The following is a 27,267-nucleotide window of genomic DNA, read 5'->3' on the forward strand; positions in this document are numbered from 1 at the left end:
TGGTTTTTATTAGGCTTATTTCATGTTCTTTTAAAATGGTTCTGAGTTTTAAAATTAGTCTTAGGACTTGCTTTTATTTATAGATGATATTTACCCCTAAGTCATGATCTTTCTGGGGCTTCAACTGAACCTGATGTGCTCTGTGTGATTTTCATACTCCAACTGTTTTGAAATACCCACATTTCCCAGCACTGCATAACCCTGTAACAAGTGATCTCTGTCAGACTGTGAAGGTTCAGCTTTCGGACAAGGTCCTGTGCTGAATCTCCACCCAGACTTGTCGTCTCTCTTCTCTGGTACACAGCCTTGAAAATTCCATCCCCTTCAGAGGTCAGAACTCTGCATGAAATAAAACTGGAGCAAACTCAGATGTCCCATGATAAATCAACACTTAACAAGTAATTATTATCATTGTTTTTGTGTGAGGAAGATCAGCCCTGAGCTAATATCTATTGCCAATCCTCCTCCTTTTTTTGCCCTTTTTCTCCCCAAAGCACCAGTAGATAGTTGTATGTCATAGTTGCACATCCTTCTAGTTGCTGTATGTGGGATGCCACCTCAGCACGGCCCAACAAGCGGTGCGTCGGTGCAAGCCCGGGATCCAAACCCAGGCCACCAGCAGCGGAACACTTGCGCTTAACTGCTAAGCCACGGGGCTAGCCCCCAAAAAATAATTATTTATATCAACTAAGAGAATCAAAATGATAACTGTTTTAGTAAGCTATTACTGTATAATAAACCATCCCAATGCACAGTGGCTCAAAGCAATAATTATTTATTATTGTTCACAAGCTTATGGGTCAGCTGGGCAGTCCTTGTGATCTGGGCTAGGCCCAGCCTATTTTATCTGGGTTTGTTCATGTCTCTTTGGTCAGCTGGCAAATTGACCGGGAGCTGGCCAGGTTCAGGATGGCCTCATTCACATGTGCACTGGCTGGTTGACTGTCAGCTGTGGTGGCAGGGTCACTTTCCTTATCCAAAAGCCTAGCTCATGCTTATAACATGATGATGGCAGGTTTTCAAAAGAGGGAGCAGATTAGTGCACGACCTCTTGAGCTTAGCTCTCATAGCTGGAATAACATCACTTTTCTGACATCCTATGATTGAATCACATCACAAAACTAGCACAGATTATACCTCTTGATGGGAGGAATTGCAAAGGCACATTAAAAGGTGTGGCTACTGGGAAAGAGAAAAGAATTGTGCCTATATTTTCAACATAATACACAGCTAACATGCCTCCATCTCGCTCCCAAACTCCTAAACTGTAGGGGTTTGGGGGGCTATAGATAAAAAGATGAGGGCTTCTGCTTGTTTTGGGCTATGGCAGCATAACTGGTAGTAGACTTGCCCTCCTTCAGAAAACAAACATAAAACTGGTCAAATACATGAAGCAAATTTTTTCACACATTGAAAAGTAGGCCAGTTGGTTGGCTGTCAGCTGCAGCAACAGGGTCACTTTTATCATCCAGGAACCTAGCTCATGCTTGTTAACATGGTGATGTTAACCTTCATGATGACGTGAAGATATAATACCTACTTTTCCTGGACCAATGCTATAAAGCTCGTTATTCTTCATTCACTCTTCAGATGAATATGATATTTGTGCTTCCCAAGAAGTCCAGAGCTTTCAAGTTGTGCTAGATAACAGTACCATGATGCTTTTCTCCTAAAATCCTCGATTATTGATAGATAAAAGCCTAATCTATGTTTCTAAACGTGGCACACTAAGTAAACAAACTGACTGGATTGAATAGGGACTTTTATACTAATTTGATTTGCAAACCCAGTGTAAACCTTCACCCTAACTTTTCAACAGTTTTAGTGTTAGAAAAATTGAGAAAGAGAGAAATTTTATATTTGATACTTTCCCATATCCTTTTAAATACCCATCTCCTGCACGTTGACAACTAATTACTCCCTGGTCCATTTGTGTCTGCCTCCCTAGCTCTAGAAATTTTTTTTGGTTTTATCATTTTCTTAACAATACAATAGCAAAAATTCTGCTGGTTCTTAATTTTGAAGAGAGTTGCTTTCAGCTGGTGGTCAAAGAATCAAAAACCCAATTCAGATTTATATTACTTGTCTTGGGAGATTGGATTCCATTTAGGAGAAGATAATTACTTTACTCAACAAAATGACCATGGGATGAGTGACTATCAGCAGCAGTAACCAGCTGGTAACAGAGCTTCAGGGTGTGGCCATCAGATGGCAAATGCCTGCCAACTTTGATTCCGCTTAGCGTTAACTCTGGCTATTGAAAAAGAATAAAACGCAAACACATGAAGAGTATTATTCTGTTTCCGATAGAATGAAGCAAAGTCTGCTTTTATTTAATTTATGTGTAACAATTTTCAAAGATACATATGATTGCTCTTCAGCTATGCTCATCTAACCATAAGTGATTTAAATAATGAGGTTCAATGTTTGATCATTATGTAAGTATATTTGACATGAGAAATGTTGGGTAGGTAAACCAATATTTTCCACTTTAGTGAATTACATCAGGATTCAACTTTTTTCAGTATGTAGAAATGGAATCTATCCTATGTCACTACTAGTGCATTAATAAAACTTAGAAACTTGTTTTTATATTTTATGATATTACTATTGTGCTGATAACATTCTCAGTAATAAATATTCCGTATTGCTTTGACTCTTAAAGTTCAGGGTTTATTATTAGTGTCCAATAACATACTGACACTTTTTTAAAATTGAAGCTGGTACTTGAGAATACCAAATAGATTCAATTAACATTTTTAATACCTAAAACTGCGAGTAAAAAGAGAATTTCTACAGTTAATATTTTAGCATATCTTTCCTTATCTGAAAGAATTTGATTAGTATTTTTCTTTTTCTGTACATATTCATTCTTACTTAATATAGGGCTTTAACTATGTTAATAAAATAATTCTAATCCTTGCCTTGAACAACTTTAATATAGGAAAAAATATTTCTGTGTTATAAGAAAATATTTGCTGTGACCCCACTATCTGAAGATCCTAAGACGATTGCTATGTCTTTTGATAATTCAACTTCAACATTTATTTTAAAGTGCACATTTTTTATTAGTTTTTAAATGTCTCCAAAATATTTAAGTAGCATCATGAATTTCTTTTTCAAAAAGAGAAAACTAGGGGCCGGGCCGGGCCGGTGGCGCAAGCAGTTAAGTGCACGCACTCTGCTGCGACGGCCCCGGGGTTCGCTGATTCGGATCCCGGGCGGGCACCGACACACTGCTTGGCAAGCCATGCTGTGGTGGCGTCCCATATAAAGTGGAGGAAGATGGGCATGGATGTTAGCCCGGGGCCAGTCTTCCTCAGCAAAAAAAGAGGAGGATTGGCAGATGTTAACATAGGGCTGATCTCCTCACAAAAAAAAAAAAAAGAGAAAACTAACAATTCTAAAGCCTTATTGAAATTTGAGATAGGACCAAAGAAGGCTCTTAGGTAAAAGAGAAAAGGGGAGGTGTAAGAAAAAGCAAAATTTTACAAGTGAAGTAAGCAATTGTGTGTGTGTATGTGAAAAATACAGAGAAAGAGAAAGTGAGTTTGTGTGCACACACACCTTAGGGTTTATTCTATCCCCTCATATGGAGCAGTGTAGAAGAGGTGTAACAGAACTTTCTACTTCTGACGTATAATATTTTATTCCCAAATCCTCCAAATAAGAAGAAAATTAAGCACTGAATTTCAGTGATTAAAAAAATAATTAATAATGCTATTTTAGATACTGTCTGGAATCCCAGTGACCACTTTACATGGAAAAGAAGATAAAGACAAATGGAAACTGTCCAGGTTGTATCTGAGATTTCTTCCCAAAGATATAATGTCCCCTTTTCCAAAGATTTTCTTTACCCTGTAGGTTGCAGGTAGGAAATGGAAAACTTAGACTTTTTGTCACTGATGATTCCACAAATGCAAATGATGGGAAATCTCTCACTCTCTCCTTGAAAAAGCAGAGGCTTCAATTTATCTTTATTATAAAGTTGAAATCTTGGTACATGTTTCTATTTTTCAACAAATATTTAGATCTTGAGATTAATAAAGAGATGAAGAAAATAGTTAAATATTATCAAAATTGTTCATTTTTTAACAGAAAATTTTGCCAAAATTTAGATGAATTTGTTGCCCTAAAAAAAAAGTTTTTTTTAAAGATTTGTAAGCATACCACTATACCTACATTTCAAATGTATTTCGTTTGTCCAGGTAGGTAACAGCATTTTTATTTGTCTTAGATGTTCGTTATCATACTTTTTGATTTTTGGTAATCATACTATAGTCGACAGCTTAATTATTTATCATCTTATGAATAACTTTTCATCTTCTTTTACTTTTGAAAAGGATTATTTTATGAATCAATTGCCATTCTGTACATATTTATTCATTAAATTTATTATAGAATATTTGTAATTTTACCCTTATACGCTGAGAAACACCTAAACAGCAGAGTCTTGCTTCAGTGGAGAGGATGGGAGAAAAATGTATCTCCCATAATCTGAGAATCTGTTCATTGCATACTATAATTTACCATGATTACCAATTTCAACTGTGAATGCCACTTCTTTGATCTATAGCAACTGGTCAAAAATATGGTAAGAATTGCTTAGAGTTCTTCCTGTAGTTTTTGGTAGCTATTATTTATTTGCCTGAAAAGACCAGAATCGGAATTATAACCTAAATATCCATATCGCCAAACATTTGAAAAATATTCCTTCCTTATTGAATAAATACTTCAATTCTAAACCAAAATGAAAAGGATTCAAATTATACTAAAGAAAAATTTTATAAGCAAGGTAGACATAAAAGTTATACCTGGAACATCATTTAAGATATAATTTTTCACTCTAAATAATGTTTGTTATTTTTTAACCTATATTTAAAATACATTTAGTTTAGTCCATAAAAATCAGTACAAGAAATTAAAATGTGCTATTTTATAAGGCTGTAGAACTATTTCTCTGTGGGATTTGAGAATGTTAGTTTGGAAATTTAATCATTCCAATGGGGAAAAAGATTACTCTTTTACTATGGTTACTGAAAAAACAATGTCTTCCTTATTAAATTTCTTTCTAAAACCATTACAAATAACTTATTATGTTTGTTGTTTCCTTCTTGTCATATCATTGGAACTAATGATTCTTTCTTAATTTATGATAGAAATACTATGCAAAAGGAAAATGTCAACTATAATGATGCTGTTTGTCATGGTAAAAATATGGATCAAATTCTAAAAAGAGGAAACTATGTTTAATGCATCAAAGTATGATATTTCAGGCAGGTTATAACATTTTAATTCATTTGATATTTTGATGGTATGGGAGTTTTTCAATTGAAGCATGAAAGGAACTTAAGCCTTCACAACTATGAAGAAATGAATGTATGATCATAATTGAAAACATATGTTCATTTGGTGATAATAAACATGTAATAAGACATTTCCAAGTTGCCTTTTCAGAAACTCAGTAAATTCTGTATGTGGTAATTGTGAGTAGGGCATAATGTGCTCATTTAACCCAGCACTTACTTCCACAGGCCTGAAATCATTGGCAAAGTTCATTATTTCAAAATGTGTGTGGAGGATTGATGATTTGAACTGCAATAAAATTGGAAGATGACTAACGTTAACTTTTTTTTCTGACGACTCTTGGGACTGGTGGTAAATTAAAGTTAAAAGAGAAAGCTAAAGACTTTATTCGTTGAGAACACATTATAATACTCAGTAAAGTTGTGACAGTTTTTAAACCTATTTAATTAATGAAGGGATTTATTAAGTTGTTTTAGTAAATGTTTCATTTCTTTTACTGTGGCTCTATGTTGGGGAAAGTAGGGAGGATAGTGATGGTATCTAGATAATTCAGATTTTTCTAGAAAGCTCAATAGCCTCTGAAGAAGTGACCTTTCTACTAAATTAAAAGTAGAAAATTAGATCAAATTAACTAAATATGGAAGATACATCAATCAAGACTAAGGAAAGAAAAAAATCAATAAATCAAACTTACACTAGAAGCAGTGTTTGTTGATTTAGTTGGACTGTGCCAGTTGTTTGTTGAATTAACTTGGCATTTAACTCACACTCAAGTGTTTGGAATATTACAAGGAAGGATAAGGCATGAGTTTTCATTTTTAAAGTCAGGTTTCTTAAGGCGTAAATTACATGGAGATAAACTTACTCTTTCCAGATGTACGATTTCTACAAATATATACTGAAGGGGAGCAGAATATGCCACCCCAAAATGTGCCCCTTGGGCATGTGGATTACTTTGGGCTGAAGTCCGTCAAGACCCAAAAAGCTTTTACTTCTCCTTTAACTGCCTAAAAGAATTTAGATAGGGGGCTTGGCTCAGAGAGAAGGCTGTTACCAGAGAGAACTTTATCTGAATGACCTATCTGTATCGCAGGGCAAACATCTAATTAGCAAACATCTGCTCTCTTTATTGTCCTGTGAATTACCCTCCTCTCCTTGGAAGCCCCAGGCCCCTATCGGATTTCTCAGCTCAGGATGGCGTATAAGCCTCAACTGCTCAACTTAACCTTGGGTCTCATATTTTTATGGGGCTCCCATACATACGTAGTTAAATTTATTTTTCTCCATTAATCTGTTTTATGTCAGTTTAATTATTAGACCAGCCAAAAGAACCTAGAAAAATAGAGGAAAATTTTTCCTCCCCTACAATACAGTTCTATAATAACCCTGTGATATTGTGATTTATAATAAGAAATATATATTTGGTCTTTGATCCCATTCCTAGCACAGAGCTCCTAAAACCCTTGGAATTTCCTGTGATGAAGCAATAAATTTGTCTTTTGTTATGTTAATGAGGTGATTTTTGGAAAGCTCTTAGGTAACCTAAGGATGGGGGCTGGTTGCCAGGGGAACTAATCATGTGATTAGAAGGTTGGAACTTTCAGTACCCACCCCCTAGCTCCAGGGAAGGGAGAGGGCTGGAGGATGAATCAATTTAATCAATCACGACCGTGTAATGAAGCCTTCATAGGCTTCATAGCCTTCATAGCCAAAAGGATAGGGTTTGGAGAGCTTCCAGGTTGGGGAATGCGTGGAGATTTGGGAAGAGTGGCATGAAAGCTCCCCACCTTTTCCCCATACTTTGCCCTAGGCATCTCTTCCGTCTAGCTGTACCTGAGTTATATCCTTTTATAATAAACTGGTGATCTAGTAAGTAAAATATTTCTCTGAGGTCTGTAAGTCACTCTAGCAAATTAATTGAACCTGAGGAGGGGGTCTTGGGACCCTCTGATTTATAGCTAGTCAGTCAGAAGCACAGGTAACTTGGGCTTGCAACTGGCATCTGAAGTGTGTTGGGGGCAATCTTGTCAGACTGAACCCTTAACCTGTGGAATCTGATGCTATCTGCAGGTGGATAATGTCAGAATTGAGTTGAATTGTAGGACACCCAGCTCCCAGCTATCATCCTGAGAATTGCTTGTTGATGCGGGGAACCACCCCCCAACATGGGAATTGGTACCAGAACGTTTATACACCATTAAGAAGAATTTCTATCACCCTCAAAAGTTCCCTAATGCCCCTTTGTAGATAATCTCCTCCTATCATTTCCAGTCTCTGGAAACCGCTGATCTGATTTCTGTCTTTATAGTTTTGTCTTCTCCTGAATGTCAATAGATCATAGAATATATAGCGTTCTGTGTCTGGCTTCTTTTTCTTTGCATCTGCTTTTGAGATTCAACCACAATGTTTCATGTATTAGAAATTTGTTCCTTTTTATTGCTGAATAGCATTATATTGTGTGGATGAATAATAATTTATTCACTGGTTTTTTAATATTTGGAGTTTTCAGTTTTGATCAAATACATGTAAAGCAGCTGTAAATATTTGTACAGAGGTCTAATTTTGAACAAGTGCTTTTATTCCTTTGGATAACTACACAGTGAAATTGCTGTTTAATGGAAATTGTATGTTTAACTTTATAAGAAACTGCTAAACTTCTTTTGCAAAGTGGCTGTACCACTCTGCCTTCCTACCAGCAATATATGACGTTTCCATTTGCTCCACATTTTTGCCAGCACTTTCTGTGCTCCCTGTTTTTTTTAAATTTGAGCCACTCTGATAGGCATACAGAAATATCTAATTGTTGTTTTAATTTACATTTCCCTAATTACTAATAATATTGAACTTATTTTTGGTGATTATTTGCCATTCTTCTCTCTGGTAAAGTGTCTCTTTAAATATTTTGTCCATTTTTTTATTACTAGACTTTATTTCTTAGAGCACGTTGAGGTTCACAGCAAAACTGAGTGGACAGTACAGAGAATTCCCATATACTCCCTACCCCACACATGCACAACCTCCGCCACTATCAACATCCCACACCACAATGGTATATTTGTTACAATATATGACCCTACATTGACACATCATAATCCCCCAAAGTCCATAGTTTACATTAGGGTTCACTTTGAGAATTGTACATTCTATGAGTTTGACAAATGTATAATGACATGTGTCAACAATTATGGTATCATACAGAGTAGTTTCACCGCCCTAAAATTCATCTGGGTACCCCTATTCATCCCTTCCCCCACCTACTCCCTGGCAACCACTGATATTTTTACTGTCTCCATTGTCTCCTCTTTTCCAGAATGTCATATAGTTGGGATCATACAGTATGTAGTCTTTTCAGATTGGCTTCTTTCACTTAGTAATATGCATTTAAGTTTCCTACTTGTCTTTTCCTGGCTTGATAGCTTATTTCTTTTCAACACTAAATAATACTCCAATGTCTGGATGTACCACAGTTTATCCATTCACCTATTGAAGGATAGGATTGCTTCTGAGTTTTGACAATTATTAATAAAGCTGCTATAAACAACTATGTGCAAGTTTTTGTGTAGACATAAGTTATCTTCTGCTTTGGGTAAATACCAAGGAGCATGATTGCTGGATCCTATGGTAATAATATGTTCAGTTTTTTTAAGAAACCACCAAAGTGCCTTCCAAAGTGGCTGTGCCATTTTGCATTCCCACCAGCAATGAATGAGAGTTCCTGTTGTTCCACATATTCACCAGAATTTGGCATTGTCAGCGTTTTGGATTTTGGCCATTCTAATAGGTGTGTAGTAGTATCTTGTTGTTTTGATTTGCATTTCCCTGATCGCATATGATGTGGAGCATCTCTTTGTATGCTTATTTGCCAACTGTGTATCTTTTTGGCAAGGTGTCTGTTAAGGTCTTTGGTCCATTTTTTTAAACTGGGTTGTTTATTCTCTTATTGTTGAGTTTTAAGCGTTCTTTGTATATTTTAAATAACAGTTCTTTAAAAGATATGTCTTTTGCAAGTATTTTCTCCTGGTCTGTGACTTGCCTTCTAATTTTCTTGATATTGTCTTGCACAGAGCAGAAGTTTTAATTTTAATAAAGTCCAACTCATCTATTATTTCTTTCATGGAATATGCCTTTGGTGTTGCATCTAAAAAAGCATTACCATACACAAGATCATCTAGATTTTCTCCTATGTTACCATGTAAGAGTTTTATGTTTTCATGTTTTACATTTAGGTCTATGATTCATGTTGAGTTAATATGAAGCATGAAATGTGTCTACATTCATTGTTTTGCGTGTGGCTGTCCGGTTGTTCCAGCAAAATTGTTGAAGAGACTGTCTTTGCTCCATTTTATTGCCTTTGCTCCTTTGTTAAAGACCAATTGACTATACTTATGGGGGTCTATTTCTAGGCTCTCTATTCAGTTCCAATATTATATTTGTTTGTTCTTTCACCAATACCACACATTCTTGATTACTGTAGCTTTATAGTAAGTCTTAAAGTCGAGTAATGTCAGTCTTCTGCCTTTGTTCTTCAATGTCCTTCAGTGCTGTATTGGCTATTCTGGGTCTTTTGTATCTCCATATAAACTTTAGAATTATTTTGTCAATATTCTCAAAATAACTTACTGGGCTTTTGATTGAGATTGCATTGAATCTATAGATCAAGTTGGGAAGACCTGACATTTTGATGATATTGAGTCTTCCTATCCAGGAACATGGACTATATTTGCATTTATTTAGATATTTTTTGATTTGTTTCATCAGAGTTTTGTAGTTTTCCTCATATAGCACTTGTACATTTTTAAAAATTTATAGCTAAGTATTTCACTTTTTTGGGTGCTGATATAAATGGTATTGTGTTTTGAATTTCAAATTCCACTTGGTCACTGCTGGTACGTAGAAAAGCAATTGACTTTTGTATATTAACCTTGTATCCTGCAACCTTGGTTTATAATTGCCTATTGGTTCCAGGAGGCTTTCTTGTGATTCTTTGGGTATTCTACATAAAGAGTCATGGCATCTGGGAACAAAGTTTTATTTCTTCCTTCCCAATCTGTATACCTTTTATTTCCTTTTTTGTCTTACTGCATTAGTTAGAACTTTCAGAATAATTTTGAAACAGAGTCTGAGGTAAAGAATATTTATAGCTGGATATGAATACAACTCTTCTTCTGTAACAATGATAGTGAATTATTCTGTTGTGTTTGGGTTTTGTTGTTGATATTGTTACCCTTCTGATTCCTTCAGTGATAGGCTGCCTGAACCATGTACTTAGGCTGAGCCCTGTGGTGCCAGAGGGTTTTCTCAGTTTTTCTGCTGCATCCTCAGCTTTCAGAATCTATTGCATGACTGTGCCAAATAGTAAGTCTTTCTCCATACTCTTTTCTCTCTACCAGTGGTATTGCTTGTTACTCAATGCTAGGCTCATGGTGAGGGCAGGAACGAGTTTTTGTTTTTCCTGGTGCCAGCTCAGTCTTAGATAACACCTGTGAGTCCAAGTGTCAGGAAGGAAACCTTGTTATCATTCTTGTTCCTCTCATCCCAATGACAGCCATATTCAGACTTGTATCTGTGGAGCTTCTTAAACAGGAGAGATACTTTTTGCCTCTCCTTGCTCCCAGCAGTAGCATATCTCTGCTTCATATAGGCACAGGATTGTGACCCACAAAGATTTTCTTGTCCCTCTCCCAGGAGCAGACAATTTTGATTCTGTCACTCTCCCAGAAGCAATGATCTCTTCTTAATTCCTGGTATCAGGAAGGAGAGTTTACTAACCCTTCCCCAGAAGCTGATGAGTTTTGCTTCTACATAAGCATTGGATCTTTACCAGCTCCCTGGTTACAAGACCATTTGCTGTGCCTTCCTCAGAAACTTAAGGTATTCTTCTTCCTAATGAGAAGGGTCTGGGGGGAGTGGGCCATATTTTGAGATTGTCCCACTTCCGTCATGCCTGTAGCAGTTACTGGGTATTTCTGGTGTCCTGCCCTGCTCTCATTCTTTTCCATGAGCACCTTGTGCAGATTCATAGAAATAAGAATATGAGTGAGTGCAAACTCCCATTGTGTCTGATGCTCCCATTTATTCTAAACTCTTATGCTACCCCACATTCAACCTTTAAGCATTTATTAAAATTTTTGCTGATTTCTTCTTAGCTGCTACTATGGTAGCCAGTTCTTCCTCTGTGCTCTGCCAAAGTAAAGCAGTTTTATGTTCTATCTTGTGTTAGAGGTGCTTGCCACTCTTTGGAACTTAGTTTACTTTGCTGTCTCACCACCCTCTGTGCTCTGATGGGTTCAAGGAAAGTTATATTTTTATATATCATCCAGTATTTTCTTATTGTTAGGATCAGAGCAATGTTCCTTTGGCTTTCTACATCCTGAGCAGAAATGGAAATCTATACAGCATTTTAAAAAGAAAACATGTTTATTGCTGAGTGATGTATTTTCCTTCATCATAGAAAATTAAAACAGATATAGGAAATTTCTATTACAGCAGAAAACAGAATCTCTTCCCAGATAAGATAGACCAGCCTACTGATTTGCAATCTGGCTACTATAAACACCACAAGCAGAGGAGAAAAAAAAACAACAGAAAACAACCAAAAAATTTATTTTTAGAAAACAGAAAATGAATTGCAACAGTGTAACAAAGGATTTTCATTCTGTGTATAAGAAGGGGAATTGAAGGTTATATAAGTTTGGGGGTATTCTGGGTTAAATACAGGTTAATAATGTGTTTCCTAGAGGACTTCTTCATGTTTTTAATATGTTAATGTGCACTATGCATCTCTAAGTGAAGAAAACTCTATCTAGAATTTTGCAATCTTATGTGCCCACTAAATCTCTTTTTTTCCTCAGAACAAAGTATTCTGTAGAGCAAAATATAGGAAACGCTGGTTTAGAAATTTGTAACAGCATATGCATTTAAACATTTTTTTAATATTGTCTCATTTTCACAGCTTTGATGTTGTTATGTCTAATTCTTTATGGTGCAACTCTATCCTGATGAAATTTTAAAAATGTGATAATGCAGCAAAGTGTAAATAAAGGTAGGAAACAAAGTATTGACAATATGACTAATTTTATGTTAGCAAACTTTAGGTAAATTCTATAAGATCTAATATAAAATTCAGTTTTTCACCCCCTGCATTCTCTTTAGTCATATAAACTATACTGCAAATAAGTCAAGTTAAATTTGGGCAGAGATTCATGTTTGGGCTTCTGTTGCTGAGATAATTTTTATTGTCCTCTCCCAAAGAACTCTTTCAAAACGTCTTCCATCTTTTCTACACCAGATAACCCCTATGTGTGTTGTAAGTGATGGGACTGATAAATAGGTGAAATAATCTTGTGGACAGACCACTCTGATACCTCAGTAATCTGTTTATTTTGGAGTAAGTCAAGATGCTCTTGCCTTATGCTGCATGAGTCATGTTCCACAATATTTAAAAATTTTCATTTGTATCCTTTCATTGACTTATTAGTTTACTCATTTATTCATAATCAGTTAAACACTTAGATTCACCACCAATTTGCAGGATAATGAGGAATAAGAAATTTATTCTATTAGAGTCTATACTGATTATGTACCCTACTCACTGAGAAGTCAAATTCGATGTTTATAAAGTTTTATCACTACTTTGAAAACTCCTCTAAAGCCAATATGTGTATATGTGTGTAAATGACTGAATATTGACCAAGCATATGTTTCTCTGATTTCCCCATGATATCTGCTGCTATGAAATCCAATATATTTTAAACTAAAATGTATAGTTTTTTGTCTGCAGCATACTGCACAAGCACGCTTTGTATCTGAGCTGCTTATGTGCCTAGAGAAATATGTTTCAAAATAAATAGTTAATTTCAGAATTAAAATAGTTACTCACGGGAAGATGATAAAATCTGATTTTTAAGGGTCAAATAATAATTGATACTCACTATAGTTGGCATCATGCATTTCTTTTTGCTTTTGACCTATTTGTCAGGTATTTGCCTCAACTGATACGCCATACCAGAAGGATCAATCATATAATTGATAGAAAATTTCTATATTCCACGGCCAACTGCAATTTCTTAACTAAAGATATATAAAATATTTTTTCTTTAGAAAAAGCAAATAGTTAAATTAACCTAATTTTTGAAACTTTAATATTTATACCAAATTTTGAATCACATAATAACCTCACAGTGTTCTAATTACACTTTAACATAGGAATGAGTGGCATATTATTAAAGATTGTTCTATTGATATTTAATTCCTAAGTAACTGATGAAATCAGAGAAGATATGAATAAAGCAGATATGATAAGAACACAATAATAGATATTTTTTTATTCCCATGTGAAAGTTTTAGAAGAAACAAAACTTCAGCAAATCAAGTTACTTAAAAAAAAAATCACTTAAAATATCATTTGCTTAAAAATAGTCATTCGATTAACATGGGTTGATAATACTCTGGTAAACTGTTAAGTATTGAGACATTTGAAAAATAAGCTGATTAAATCTACATCAAGCATGGCTGCCATCTTGTGGGGACAGGATATAATGTAGTGAGGGGCCAATCTCAATAAAGTGTCCCTATTGGGTTTCAAGTCATCATTTGACCTCCATCTACCAATTGCTTGATGTTTATTAATATTCCACTTAAAATTCCACATCAACATCCTGACAGAAGAGATAAGAGGTCTAAACTAAAAGAGGTCCACTCATATATGTAACTGAATTCTTGCCCCTAAATGTTCAGTATCATGGCTAATGTTTGGACAGTGAAAAAGCTTTGAAATTCAAAGTTTTGACTTGAATTAACTTTAATAATAGATGAGTTTGGTAAAGCGCTCATATTAAAAAAAAATGAATCAATCTAGTTGTAGAATTTGGTTGGAATTTATATCTCATTGAGTTAGAAGAAAATATGACAGTACCCTGACAGGGCAGCTTTACAGATTTAGCAAAAGTTTTGAAAGGGAGGAAGAGCTTAAGAGCTTAATGTGGAAGGAAGGAAGAAAGGAAGGAAGGAAGGAAGGAAGGAAGGAAGGGGATATCACCTATCACCAAGGATAAAATTTGCACTAGCGTCACAAATAAAATAGTTGACAGAGTAGAAAGTGGTGAGTCAGTGCAAGGTGGATCTGAAAAAAAAGAAAAAAAGGACATAGTATACCCAATGTGAATATGTTATATAGGAATATGTAATTTAATGATTTTCTTGAAACATATTTAAGTCAAAAATGTGTTTTCTAAGTTCAAGTCTTTCAACAAATATCAGCACAACTTCTGGCACTCAATTTCTCATCCTCTTCTAGAAAACCAGGCATTGAGTAAGAAAAGCCCTAAAGTCCCATTGAACTCTGAATTTCTTTGATCTCCTAAGTATAAAAGTTGCCTTTGCAGCCCCTCAAACAAAAAGAATTTATGTTTTTTACTTCTGCAAATGAACATTTCAATTATAATTTTACAGCCATAGTTTGTTACTGCTTTAATATATAGGTGGTCAGTCACTGCCCTCTTGTAGTTTTCCTTTCATATTCATGTTAAAGTTGTAATATACTTACAGTCTTTTGTGTGGCTAACCATATTTATAATACTAATGATACAATTGTAGCTAATTAGAAATAATGATCAAAATGCATTTTATTCCATTTTTTTCTCTGATAAAAAGCTAACTTTTCTCCCTAATTTTCAAGTAGGCCATCTCATAAATTTACAGATTTTTATAATAAAACAAAATAAATCTCTTGAGTCATGAATATTATTGAAGAGTTCTTTAAAACTGACTAATGTAAGTTGACTTATTGCCATTATAACATTCAGTGAGCAGCTGATTTTTAAAGTTCAGACATTGGAATTCTTAATATTTTTTTAAGTGAAAATGAAAGAATTATATGTTGCAAGGATTTCCATTATGTTACTTTCTTTACACACAGTACATTGTATACCATTAAAGGAGTTTGCACTTGAACGTCCCCTGTAACAATGCAAATTAGTATTTCTCCCAAATTCTGTTTTCTTTAAAAAAATAGTCATTATACTTTACATCTTAAAGCTGTTTAGATTATCTACCATTTCTTCAAATTATTGATGTTCATATTAAAACTAATGCCTGAATGAAGTGACTGTCTCCACAGAGGAAGAATAAATTCATGAATCGTGGCTCATTGACATTTTTAGTCCAAAAAATTAACCATTGGTTATAAAACTTTAGTGAATGAAAGCTACTTTTTCCTAAAAAAATATGCTAGAATGTCACAAAGTTTTGAATTTCAGTTCAGCCAGTCAGCTGCATCAGCCACTTCCATATGGCTAACAGATAGCCTTCATAAAAAGCCTATATGAAAGTACAACCAGTGAATTTGTTATTTTTTCCCCTCTGGAACTTAACATGTAACTTACACATCAAAAACTTTTGTATCCAGATAACTAAATATTATATCACAATATGCAATTTTTCTAAAATAGTAGGAAATATAGTTAACATATAATTTTAAAATGTGCTTAAACTCATATTCCATACAAAAACCATTAATTAGGACTTACTGAGTATAGAAATTATTTGCACAGTGAAAAGATTTATTGATATTCTTAAATTGAAAATCAATAAGCCACTGTTATGCTTTAATTTTGCATTAATTTTCTTGTGTTATTTTTGGAAAGCTACATCTCATGGTTCTATTATCTCTTCTGATTGTCAGAAATGGTCATTTTGATGCCTTTATAGTTTTTTGTGATGTGTCACTCAGACTCATTTAAATGTTTGAGTATTATAAGAGTGGTTCTGAACTATGGCTTCACATTAGAGTCACCTATAGAAGTTTTAAAAAATATTGGCCAGGCCCCAAACACAGATATTTTGATTAAATTAGCTTGAAGTGATCTTTTTGAAAGAATTTCCCAGGTTATTCCAAAGTGAAGCTACCTTTGAGAACCACTAAATGGGAGGATTTGGGAATAATGAAAACGTTTTGCTCATAATACACTAGAACAGATTTCCAAGAGAGAAGACAGTACGAATCACTATATTTAGCTATCTCCAGGAATGACATTTATTAAGCCAGGACTGGGCCAGCTAATGTTTTGAAGTTCCTCCTAGTTCTCTGATTCTAAGATATTATAGTGTTCTTTTCATGTTAATGGTTATTTCACAATTTTTTTTCTTGATAGAGCACATAGTGACTCATCAATTTTTTAAATGCCCTTGTGAATAATATGACAGAAGCAAGCTATGGGGAGATATATCCCTTCTTTCAAAGACTTCATTATCTGTAACAACAAAATATAATCCATGAAATCACAACAGAACCCTTTAAAAGGTAAAGTGACATGAACAACAACATTAACACAATCAATATTGAGTCCACGTGTACCAACAGAAAAAAGAGATACAGGAATGATCAAAACGGAGAGGAATTAATCAGTGATGGCCTCTTGGAAGCACTGATTTATTCCAGATTCAGAAGGAAGTGATGAAATTCAAGTCAAAAAAGGGGCTCTATGTAAAATGCTGCAGGGAACAAAATGTGAATAAGCGACGGTCCTCACTCTCAAGGCAGCCATCTGATTCAAAAGTAGTCCCATCTAACTAGAATACAAAGGTAGAGTGTGCTATGAGAGCACAGAAGAAGGACGAGTTTATTCCATATTAAGGGATGGGACATGACTTCATGGGAAACATTTGAACCAAACCTTGAAGCGGCAGAGGAGAGAGGTTGGGAGGATGAATTGATGCCTTCCAACAGAATCATAACAATATGGCAGCACAACATTTTCTGGAATGTTCAGAGCAAAAATACACAAGATGAATGAAAGAAGGTATTTCACAGAGGTGAGAACATAACAATTGTGTTTGGAGAAACAGTAGCCTACTTCACCAGGCTAGAGAGAGGGCTCCAGTAAGAGAGTCAGAATAAAAGAGATCTGCCAAATTTGGAGGTAAGGGAGGGCTCTGAAAGGTTGTTTGAGGAGTTTGACATCCATACATCCCAAGTGGCAACATTCCCAAAGGATTCCAATTATAACTGAAATAATATTAGGTTCGTTAATACCTGGCCTCATCTAGTCACTTGGTTGTGTTAACAAATCTCCAGCCTAAAATGAGGCCAGACTGGATATAAGTCAATCATTAGAAGAAAGGCAGTCACAATCGTGAGGATTTTACTTTAAAGCATAAGCTTGCAGAAAATCCTTTCATTCCGGGACTGGGAGGCTGTCGTTCAGTACTTTCTCAGCTCTTTCCATGGAGGAACAACCAACTTCTTCATTCTGAATTTATATACAGTATACAGGTCCGTTATCAAGCTACTCAACGTAATATTTTGATCAAATGTTTCACTGAAGCATTTCTCTTTTACTTATTATTTTTTTACTTCAAGATTTTCTTTATTTCTCTATCCTGACTGCTTACGAAATACACTGGAGACAGAAAAAAAAAAATCACTGTACAAAAGGTAATTAGCACGTCCTCTCCTTTTTATAACTTCATAATTGAAATCTCATTAAAAGCTTTCTAGGTCTCTTTTTCCCTTAGTGACCAGGTGGCCCTAATTTGTTTTTAAGCAACGTGACTAATTCCAGGCAAAGACGAGAAAAAGTCTGATACCTGGAGAAAAGCAATAGCAAGGTTAAATAAGTGGGGTGGCTTTTTTAGGTTGCCTTTAACCTCGTAAAAAAAAAAAAAAAAAGGCTTCAACGTCTTTTCTCTTCCAGTCCTGCCTTTTTCTCAGTCCCGGTTGAAGATTCCAAGGGAAATGAGAGCACTATTTTGTTTCTCCCTTGTATTGCAGATAGGGGGAGGAGGTGGTTATTAGAGAGAAGCTCTTCCTCTCTCGGTTTCCCCCTCTCTCCGCCTGACAGCACCGCTCTCTCGCGGGCTAGCTCGCTCTCCTAGGTGATCCATTTCTAGGCAACGTGAGGCGAGTGCTGAAGCTGCCAGGCTCGCTCCTTGCTGGCTTCCTGCATCCCGCCAGGCGAGCCGCTCCACAAGCATCCTGCAGCCCTCGGCGGCTTCCCTCCGCCGCCCGGCGCCGCCGCTCGCGCCCGGCGCAACTCCCCCGCCACCGCACCGGAGCGAACCGGCTCCCCGGGCCGCCTCGCCGAGCTCCGCTCCCCGCCTCGCGCAGAAAGGGATTTTCTCTGCATTACTATCTGCATTACCTTGAAGTTCACTTTTACAACCACTCTTGGAGAGGGCTTTTTTCCTCTCCCTGCTGGAATCTGGCTGCTCCGCTTGGAATCTCTTAACCTTTCCTCTGCACTTACATTTTATTTTGGCAGCGAAGACAAGTGATTCTCTGCGGGCCGTTGGGCGGGGGTGGGGGGCTTTTTTGGTTGGGGGAGGGGGAGGGGAACATCCGGCGTGAGGGTGGGGGTGGTCTGTTGGAAGTTGCGGTGGAGCTGGGACCGGAGCCCCGCGGCCCCGGCGCAGCGATGGGGCTGGTCTGAGCTCAGCCTCTCCCCCTGCCCGAGACCAGCCGAGACTGGATACATTTTTAAAAAGCCAAACTGCAAACAACTCTGGCGATGCCAAAATTCTCCTCCAAGTGACACGGCTTTGCGAAGGAGGTTTCCTCGGGCTGGGCTCTTTCTCTTATTCGCTCTGCTTTCCTCAGCGACGATTAAAAGCTTTGCTCTGGCAATAGAAATTGAGAATAAAAGAAAAAGCTGCGCTCAACTATCCCTCGTGACCTCAAACTCTTTGGACTGGTTAAAAAAAAAACTGAAAGAAAATCCATCCTAAAAGAGAATCAGCATAGGAGGAGATGGAAGTTTTCCCTTTGCTGTTGGTTTTGTCCGTCTGGTGGTCTCGAACCTGGGACTCGGCGAATGCGGATTCGATCATTCACATCGGTAAGAAAGGGCTGGTGCTGCCCGTGGGTACTTTTACCATTTCGGTTCGCAGTGTTTCCCTTTGCTTCCCCCTCGCCGCCCTCTGTGTAGCTTGTTGGCAGTGGCTTCAGTTCATTGCCCCTTCCCGCTCCCCTTCCCTCGCACTTGCTCAGTTTTCTGGCAGGATGTGGATGCTCGAGCCTTCACTTGGGCTGTTGTTTCGCGGCGAATCGTGGAGTGTGGGCTGGATGCGTGGGGGTCTCGAGTTTACCTCCGTGTGCGTGTGTGCCGGGGCGTGCGGGGGGATGCTAAGTGTGTGGGGAAAGGAAGTTTCATCGACTCTACCTTCCATATTCTTTCCCGGATGTACATTTGCTCCATTTTTAAAAATTATCCTTGGAGGAACAGAGGAGGTGTCACCTGTGAGGCGGAAAGAACTGGGGTGGGAGGTGGGGGGGAGCTCCCTTCGGATCGAACAGGTGGTTTTGCAACGTGAGCGGGCTGCGTTCGCCGCAGCGTTGTGCGATGCTGACGGGGTGCTGGGTGCGCCCCCAGCCTCCCTCTCCTCTTCCCGTCCTCTTGGCTTTGCGGTACTCGCGCTGAGTCGCCGCGACGGTCGCGGGAGGGGCTGGCGGCCGTGTGGCCGAGGACTGGGAGCCGCGCGCCTCACTGCCTCGCACAGGCTCCCTGGGCCTGGCGCGGCGGCCACCCCGACCCCGGGGCGCTAGCGAAAGGCGGGGAGCCCACGCGCGCGCGCGCGGCCCTCGGGGGCTGCCTGGCAGACACCTGCCTCGTCTCGCCTCGCACTCAACTGAGTTGCGGCGCAAGACTAAGAGCAGAGGCGCTGGGGCTCCGGCCTTCACTCCGGGAAGGACGGCCGAGCTGGCTGCGAGATGCTCGTGGCCCCACCTATTGGCAACCAGACGGGCCGGGACTGGCCCCGGCGGGGTGGCGGGGTGGGGGGGCTGCGTGTCATTATCATGCACAGCGCTCGCAGCTTCAGGCTCCAACTCCTCTCACTTGCTAATCCGTGAGAGCTGAGCGGAGACGGGCTTTTGCAGCCTTGTCTGTGTTAATGCGACGATTTCCTTTTCGGAAATTCACGTCCGCGGACCAGCAAGGTTCAGTTACCGGGCTGAAGGGAGGCCTTTCTTGGGGAATTTTTCTGGGCACTCGACTTTTGGCTTGATGTTCTGCAAATTGAGCCGACAGATGGGTCGCAGCATCTTCCCTTTCTGTCCCCTTACCCCTCCCCCATGCAACACACACACACACACACACGTACACACGTACACACGCACACACTCTCTCTCTCTCTCCTGGAAGGGGCACTCGCTGCAAGTGGCGGTTGTGCCTGCCCAAGCGAGGGGCTTCTACCTGGTGTACGCGCCCACAGTGGCCAGCCGCTCTGCTCCAGGGACTCCCTCTCTTGGTCTCAGAGGCTGTCTTTGTCAACATGTCTGCCATTCTCTGTCACTTATATCAATAGAACCATATATGTCTCTGTGCAAGGGGTAATGAAGTCAGGATTCAGAAAACCTTGCACTTTTGCGTTAAGTAAATTAAGCAGTAGATGGCTTGTCTGCTAGGTCACGTTTTGCCTGGGGGCTAACAGTGCCTATGGGTTCAGAACTTTTCAGGGAGAAATTATGGTCTCATTGAGGGGTTCAGTAACGTTCCGATAGAGTTCAGAAATGAACTGTGCTCCTCTTAAAGAAATGACGTGCATTTATGTCCAGCTGTAAAGGACCGGAGCGGGAATGCAGATATATATTGTCATCTTACTGTACATTCATTTTATGATTAGGGCTTTCTGCCTTATGCTCCTCATCGCGCAGGAGGGAAAGCTTGTGGATAAATGCTTATTTTATTGCTTATTCTGTGGTTTACACGATAAATACATTATTTGCAAACACCTACAGCTCTTGCTGTCCTTTGCCAGATGAATACTATTTTGCAATGCAGTCTGGGCATTTGTTTCAAAATAGAACACAACTGTTGTGTTTTTTTCCTTTGCGTTCTGTTGTCTGTCAGTGTGACATGGCTTATTTATAACCAGACCAAAAAAAAAGTGTGTACAAATTATAGATTTCTTTAGAAAGCTGGTTGTATGCATTAACTGTGTATATCCTACTAAAAGAAATAGTTACTTCTCAGACAATTAATTTGATTTGAATGCAATTAGTACATTAGACAAGATTATCTTCTTCTATAGACTACCTAATATTGCCATGAAGCTAGCAAATGGATGATTGTTTCAAATGCTTCATATCTTTTATAATATACTGAAAAATGTTACCTCCTAAATTAAAAAAAAAAAATGACCAAGACTAATTTGTGTGTACTTCAGAGGTTAAAACCTCTCCCCCTTCCACCCCCACCCCAGCCAAAGTATAATAAATTCAAAACTGAGTGCCCGTTAAAAAATTTTGTCACCAGTTAATAGTTATTGGATCAGTTTACTTACTTGGTTGGATGGGAAAAGAGAATTAATTATCTTCAGGAGGTGATTGCCTTCATTTAAATATTTAATGTGAGAAATATGCTTCTGGCAAATGTATGATTTCAGGACTAAAGGGATAAAAGTGATGAAACTGGAGGGAAAGTGAATATTTCGACTCTAGAGATAAAAAGAGAGATGCAGAAATGAAAGGTTTTCCCAGCCTCATGTGATGTCTTCAAATAAAAAGTAGCTGCAGTGTGTAGTACAGGCAAGCTGGAAAGATAAAAAGACCCTGCTCTAATAGTTTCCTTAAGTATTGAATCCTTTTGGTATTGAACCAAATGATATGTATGAAAAGTCTCTCCATCCTTCTTTCTTTCTCTCTGTTCCCACTTCATGCAGGTAGTTTAATATCAATTAGGTATTTTAAACTCTAATAGTTTTATTAAACACATTAGCTCACTGCAATGATGAGATATAATGGTTAAACTCTAATGATTGAAATGGAAATGTATGTATTTCAGTCAAAAGTCCACTAATATTGTAATTACTTTGATTTTCTGTTAAATCATATTTTAAAGATTTTGATAATTACATACACTTGTTTAATACACATGCACACACACGTACACACACACAGTATTTAGAAATGAATCACCTCCATTGTGATCTTCTTTGCCTCCCTGGAAAAAAGCTCTTTTGACATATAAAAACTATGCAATTTTGAATTACGCTTCTACTTTGAGCCTGTGCGTTGATTGAGTAATTTCATCAGACCTACATTACTTGATTGCTTAGAAGTTTCCTAATGATCTGCATGCTGTAGGAAGAACCAAAAAGTCGTGAGTGGAATGGCAATGATACTGTGTTTTATGAGGCTATTCAGAAGTCGCTCTGATTTATGTAGCTAGAAAGCTCCCAAGTCTTTGAGATTAGCCATGCTGACTGCTATTTTCTTCATACATCAGTTGTCCCACACTCTACTCCCTCAACACCACAGGATTGTAGAGCACTGCTTTAATTAAGCAGGGATTAGGTGGAATTTCCAGTCAACTGCACAGTTTGTGTTTTGTTTCATATCTAATATGGAGGATCTCGTGTTTTAACAGTTTAATGTATGCTCATTTCTTTATCTGGTTCCTGTGCTCAGAGAACTGATGGAAATGAGCTGTCCTCAGTTATGTATCTCTAACAAGGGACCACTCAAACAGTGTACTTATTTATATATTACAAAAATCTCTAGCATGTTTTTGTGGTTATCAGTCTTAGTAAAATACCTTATGCCAGCAGGGAATAGAAACAAAGCATTTATTCATGTTTTTCTCATCAGCAAATGATACTTTATTCTCTGAGATCATAATCATCAAATATGACATGTTTGAGAAGGCTAAGACAATTCACAGAATATTTTCATTGTGAGAAAGTTCCAATTAAAGTACAAAATTGGTGGGTGAATAAAATGTATGACCACATTAAAAATAATAATAGATGGTAGATATAAAACATCAGTTTTCATTACTTCTGCACAGAGGACTGTTTTTATCAAATATAAAATGTAATAAAAGCATTTCCAGAAGATGTACTGTGTCTTCTACCAAAATGTTTCTTTTTCAACTCTACGTGATTTGCATTGGTTGATGATAGCCCCCAGGAGTCATCAAGGACTCTTTGCACTGTATAAGATCTCTCTATGATTTAAATTATCCTTTTATTATTTACAGTGGTTTGTTCCCTAAGTATGGATAATATACAGTGTAAACTTCTAGAAAGTATTAAGTGGCTTCTGAATTTAAGATAAGGGTATATTTTGCTATTATTCTTTTCCGTATCATTAATACAGTTATTTGAAACACAATTCAGATGTGCATTGTTAGACAATGTTATTAATCAACGATATCAGCTATGACATGACTAATAAATTATTACACTAAGGACCTTTGCTTTCTACTCCAAGTGAAGTGTACATCCAATAAATACCTCCTATAAATTTTAATTCAAATATAAATAAAAATCGAGATGATTAACTTTCAACTTACCCAACAATACAAACCAGTTGAGATTGTTAGGAGTAATGGAAGATGCATTACATTTAATTCTAATTTCTAAGGCTAAGTTTATCATAATGTAATTTTATTTCAAATGGATATTATAATTTTAAAACCATGCTTTTTAATCCAGAAGTTGTTTTTCTTACTTCACTTGCATATATTATTTTAGTTTTACAAAGTGAAGTATTTGGCATTGCTATTGGATCTTCATGATGTTTCGGATTACAGATTATTGGTGAGTAGCAATACTTAGACAGTTTTACTACAAATATAATGTTTATTGGAAAATACATTTATGGCCTATAAATATAGCTTTGCCATTAGGTGTCACTGCATTCTGAGCTGTTCCTTTGTAGTCCTACTTGAAAATCACATGAAATATTTTCTTACATTCTGACGAAAAAAGTGCCGTTTTATGAGGTTTGTGATGCTAAAAGATACAGGTGGTTTTTATTTTCAAACCAGAAAAGGAAATATTATCCCTGTCTCTTATTCTTGTAAGAATTTAATTCTAGGACATATTCAGCACCCTCTACTCTCTAGCTAGATTACATTGCTAGACCTGCTGATGTAAATTTTTCACAGATTTAAAGTACAACAGAAATATATTCTTAAACTGATACTTATTCTCTGTGGGAAAATCTAAGATACCAAGAAGGATACAGATATGCTTTATAGTGCTGGTGTAAATGAATATTAAGGAATAGAGTTTGTAAAGCCATTTCTTAACTGTGATGGTTCAGCTTACCTATGGAACATTTGGGGCCCAAACTGATTGATGTTTGAAACACAGAGTTATGAAAAAAATATACATGTACACGATACAGATATGTTTAAAAATAATGTCAGCTATTGAGTTTTGTGAACGATCATATGTTTTCAGGTAGTTTTGGCCTGGTAAATATTACGTTTTATGTGTTGTATCAATCTCGTCCACACACACACCAGCACCATCACCACTGCCACCACCATCGGGTTTGTATGGTCATTTTAAACCAGTGTCTCTTATCACTTAGTAATTTTCCTGTTTAATTAATTTCTTTAAAGAGGCAAAATCTTCCTTCTAGCATATACCATTATAAGACTAATGGGGGATGAAACTTAGGTCAACTTTAATCTGATAAATTAGTTTTAACATCGGTAAAATCACTAATTAGAGAATGTAGTACTACGTTAAATGAACGAACAGTTTGTCATATTATGTTAGACATTGCCCTGTGCCAATATTAATTAGTAAACTAGTTGGAATATAATGTATTATTAAAAACTTAGAGTAAAATTAAGTAATCAGATGGATGTCTAAAGCATAAGGGAAGAAATTCTAAAGTTATTCTGGGATTGATGAGTAAGAGGACATTTGTGGATTCAGGTCAGTTAAATTGGTGAATTTTAGCATTTGAGTATGGACACATATTTCAGATGAATGTGAAAAACGTAGGGGGATGTTAAAAACGTAGAAAAAAATATTCTGGATTAAAATTTAGAAGGTTTGGGGTTAAGTACAAATTTTATTAATAGGTCATTGAGCAACACTGGAAGTGATTCACTTCTTTAATCCTCGTTTTTTATCAACCCTAAAACAAGATTTAGACTAATGTTCATTTAAGCTCTAAAATGATATGAACTGAAGTGAAGACAAATTCCTATATTTGAGGAATCGAGAGAAGAGATACAGTCAAGTATGGTTCATATAACTATACTTAATAGCTAAGTTTAAAGTGAATTTTTTAAAAAAGAAAATAAAAGGGGAAATAAATGGAGCATAAAACCTTGATCACTCAAATTAAGGACGCCTTAAAATGAAGATATTTTTGGTAGGAACAAGTATAATGCATAATATATTTGTTCATGAGATGTTCTAGATCTAACTCGAGTATCAGCTTGAGAGAGCTGGATTTGTTTGTTTTTTGTTTTGGATTCTGTTTTTGTTTTGTCTAGTGTTAATAATGAGGTGTTACACACAGTGCTGCTCTTATATTACACACAGTACTAGTGCTCATTAAGGCTGACTGGAGCAATGAGTAGTCTTATGTTCTAAGCAGCTTGAGCTCCAATAGCCTTTAGAATTTACAAACTGGAAGCATACCAGGAATATTAGCATATGTTTAGTATCACTCAAAAATGTAGAGACTAAAAGAAACAACCAGTATTTCTTGAATGTTCTACATAGTTTTGGATTCCTGCTCCAGGTATTCTGGCTTTTACCCAACTGTTGTTCACCAAGTGGTTATCAAGATGATGCTGCGACTGAGTTGACCCGCTGAAGGCTTCTTTGAGTGAGTAGAGGGAAGTCCAGAGGCCAGCACACCAGCTAAGCGCCAAACAGCCTGCCTGTGTGTGTTAACAACTTTTAAATCTCTCTGTAGTCAAATTCCTTATTAACAAATATTTTTACAAATGAAAAAATATCAAGTAATTAATTATATTAAAATAACAATTCTTATACTTTTTTCTTCATCTCCAAATAATTCAAAGTACTAATAATCATATTTTATTGCTGAGCACCTGATTTTTCCTAAGTAACCTTAAATAAGGTGTTTTCTTCATTGTCAAAATCATTACAGTTCTAGAAGTTAATATTCCTGAAACTATGAGTGTATGTATTAACATGCAGTGTGTGTGCTAATTGAGGAAAATGTTCTTTCATTCAACAAACATTTATTCTGAACCTACTCTCTATGAAGTACTGTTTTTAGGCCCTGGAATTAAAATGCTGAACGAGTAAGCTATGTCTTTGTATTTAAGGCACTTACATTCTCTTGGGAGAGGCAACCAGATAACAAGAAAATAGATATTATAATGTCAGATAGTGATAAACGCTATGAAGAAAAATGAGGGAATGGCCAGGGGACAGAGTATGCTAGTTTGAATAAGGTGGTCTGGTAAGACATCTCTGAGATGGTGGTCATTGGAGTAGAGACTTGATTCAAAGAAAGGAAGTGAACTCTGATGAAAAAGGATTTCAGGCAGAGGGCATAGCAAAGACAATGGCCATGAGACAAGACACTAAGGAATTTGCTTAATTTGTTTAAGGAACATCTTGCAGGTCAATGTGGAGCAAATGTGGAGTTTAGTGAGCAAAGCGGGAGTTGGAAGGAAGTCAGGTCTGAGAGGTAACTAGGGAAGATCCTGCGGGGTCTCATGGGTCACGGTAAGGTATTTAGATCTTCTAGGTATATAGGCAGCCCACTGGAGGGTTGAGATCAAACACGTGATATGAAATGGTTTGTATTTTAGAAAGATAACCTCCTCTGCTTGGGTGGACTGATTGGAGTGGAAATATGAAGATTAGTTTGATAATAGTGAATTGGACTAAGTTGGTAGTTGAACTAGATGAGTAGTTGTCAGATTGTGGATATATTTTGAAGATAGAGGAAACAGGATTTTCTGATGGATTGTTTGGCTGGAAAAAATCCAGAGGAAGTAAAGAGGCTTCCAAGGTATTTTACCTGAGCAAGTAAGTGAAATGTGTTACTATTAACTAAAATTGGGAACATGGGACAATGAGCAAGTTTTAGATAGAAATCAAAATTTGCATTTAGTAAATTTGATATTCCTATTAGACATCAAATTTGAGAATTTAAGTTGGCAGTTGATTACATGAGTCTGGAATTTAGGGAGTAGTTAGGAATTTGAGCTGTACATATGGAATTCATCA

The 27,267-nt window shown here is 37.0% G+C and overlaps 1 protein-coding gene across 3 annotated transcripts in view; it reads left to right on the top strand.

Moving 5' to 3' along the window:
- The first annotated feature begins 18,651 nt into the window (after window positions 1–18,651).
- The window catches only part of GRID2 (glutamate ionotropic receptor delta type subunit 2), a 1,475,972-nt gene continuing 1,467,356 nt past the window's right edge, over window positions 18,652–27,267 (top strand). For all 3 annotated transcript variants that reach the window (XM_087434598.1, XM_087434599.1, XM_004430960.3), the window contains exon 1: window positions 18,652–19,139. In XM_087434598.1, coding sequence (XP_087290724.1) covers window positions 19,052–19,139 — 88 coding nt within the window. In that variant the 5' untranslated portion in view covers window positions 18,652–19,051. The remainder of the gene's footprint in view (window positions 19,140–27,267) is intronic.

This window comes from Ceratotherium simum, chromosome 8 (assembly GCF_057802395.1).
Source record: "Ceratotherium simum simum isolate JZ-2026a chromosome 8, ASM5780239v1, whole genome shotgun sequence".
Lineage (NCBI taxonomy): Eukaryota > Metazoa > Chordata > Mammalia > Perissodactyla > Rhinocerotidae > Ceratotherium > Ceratotherium simum.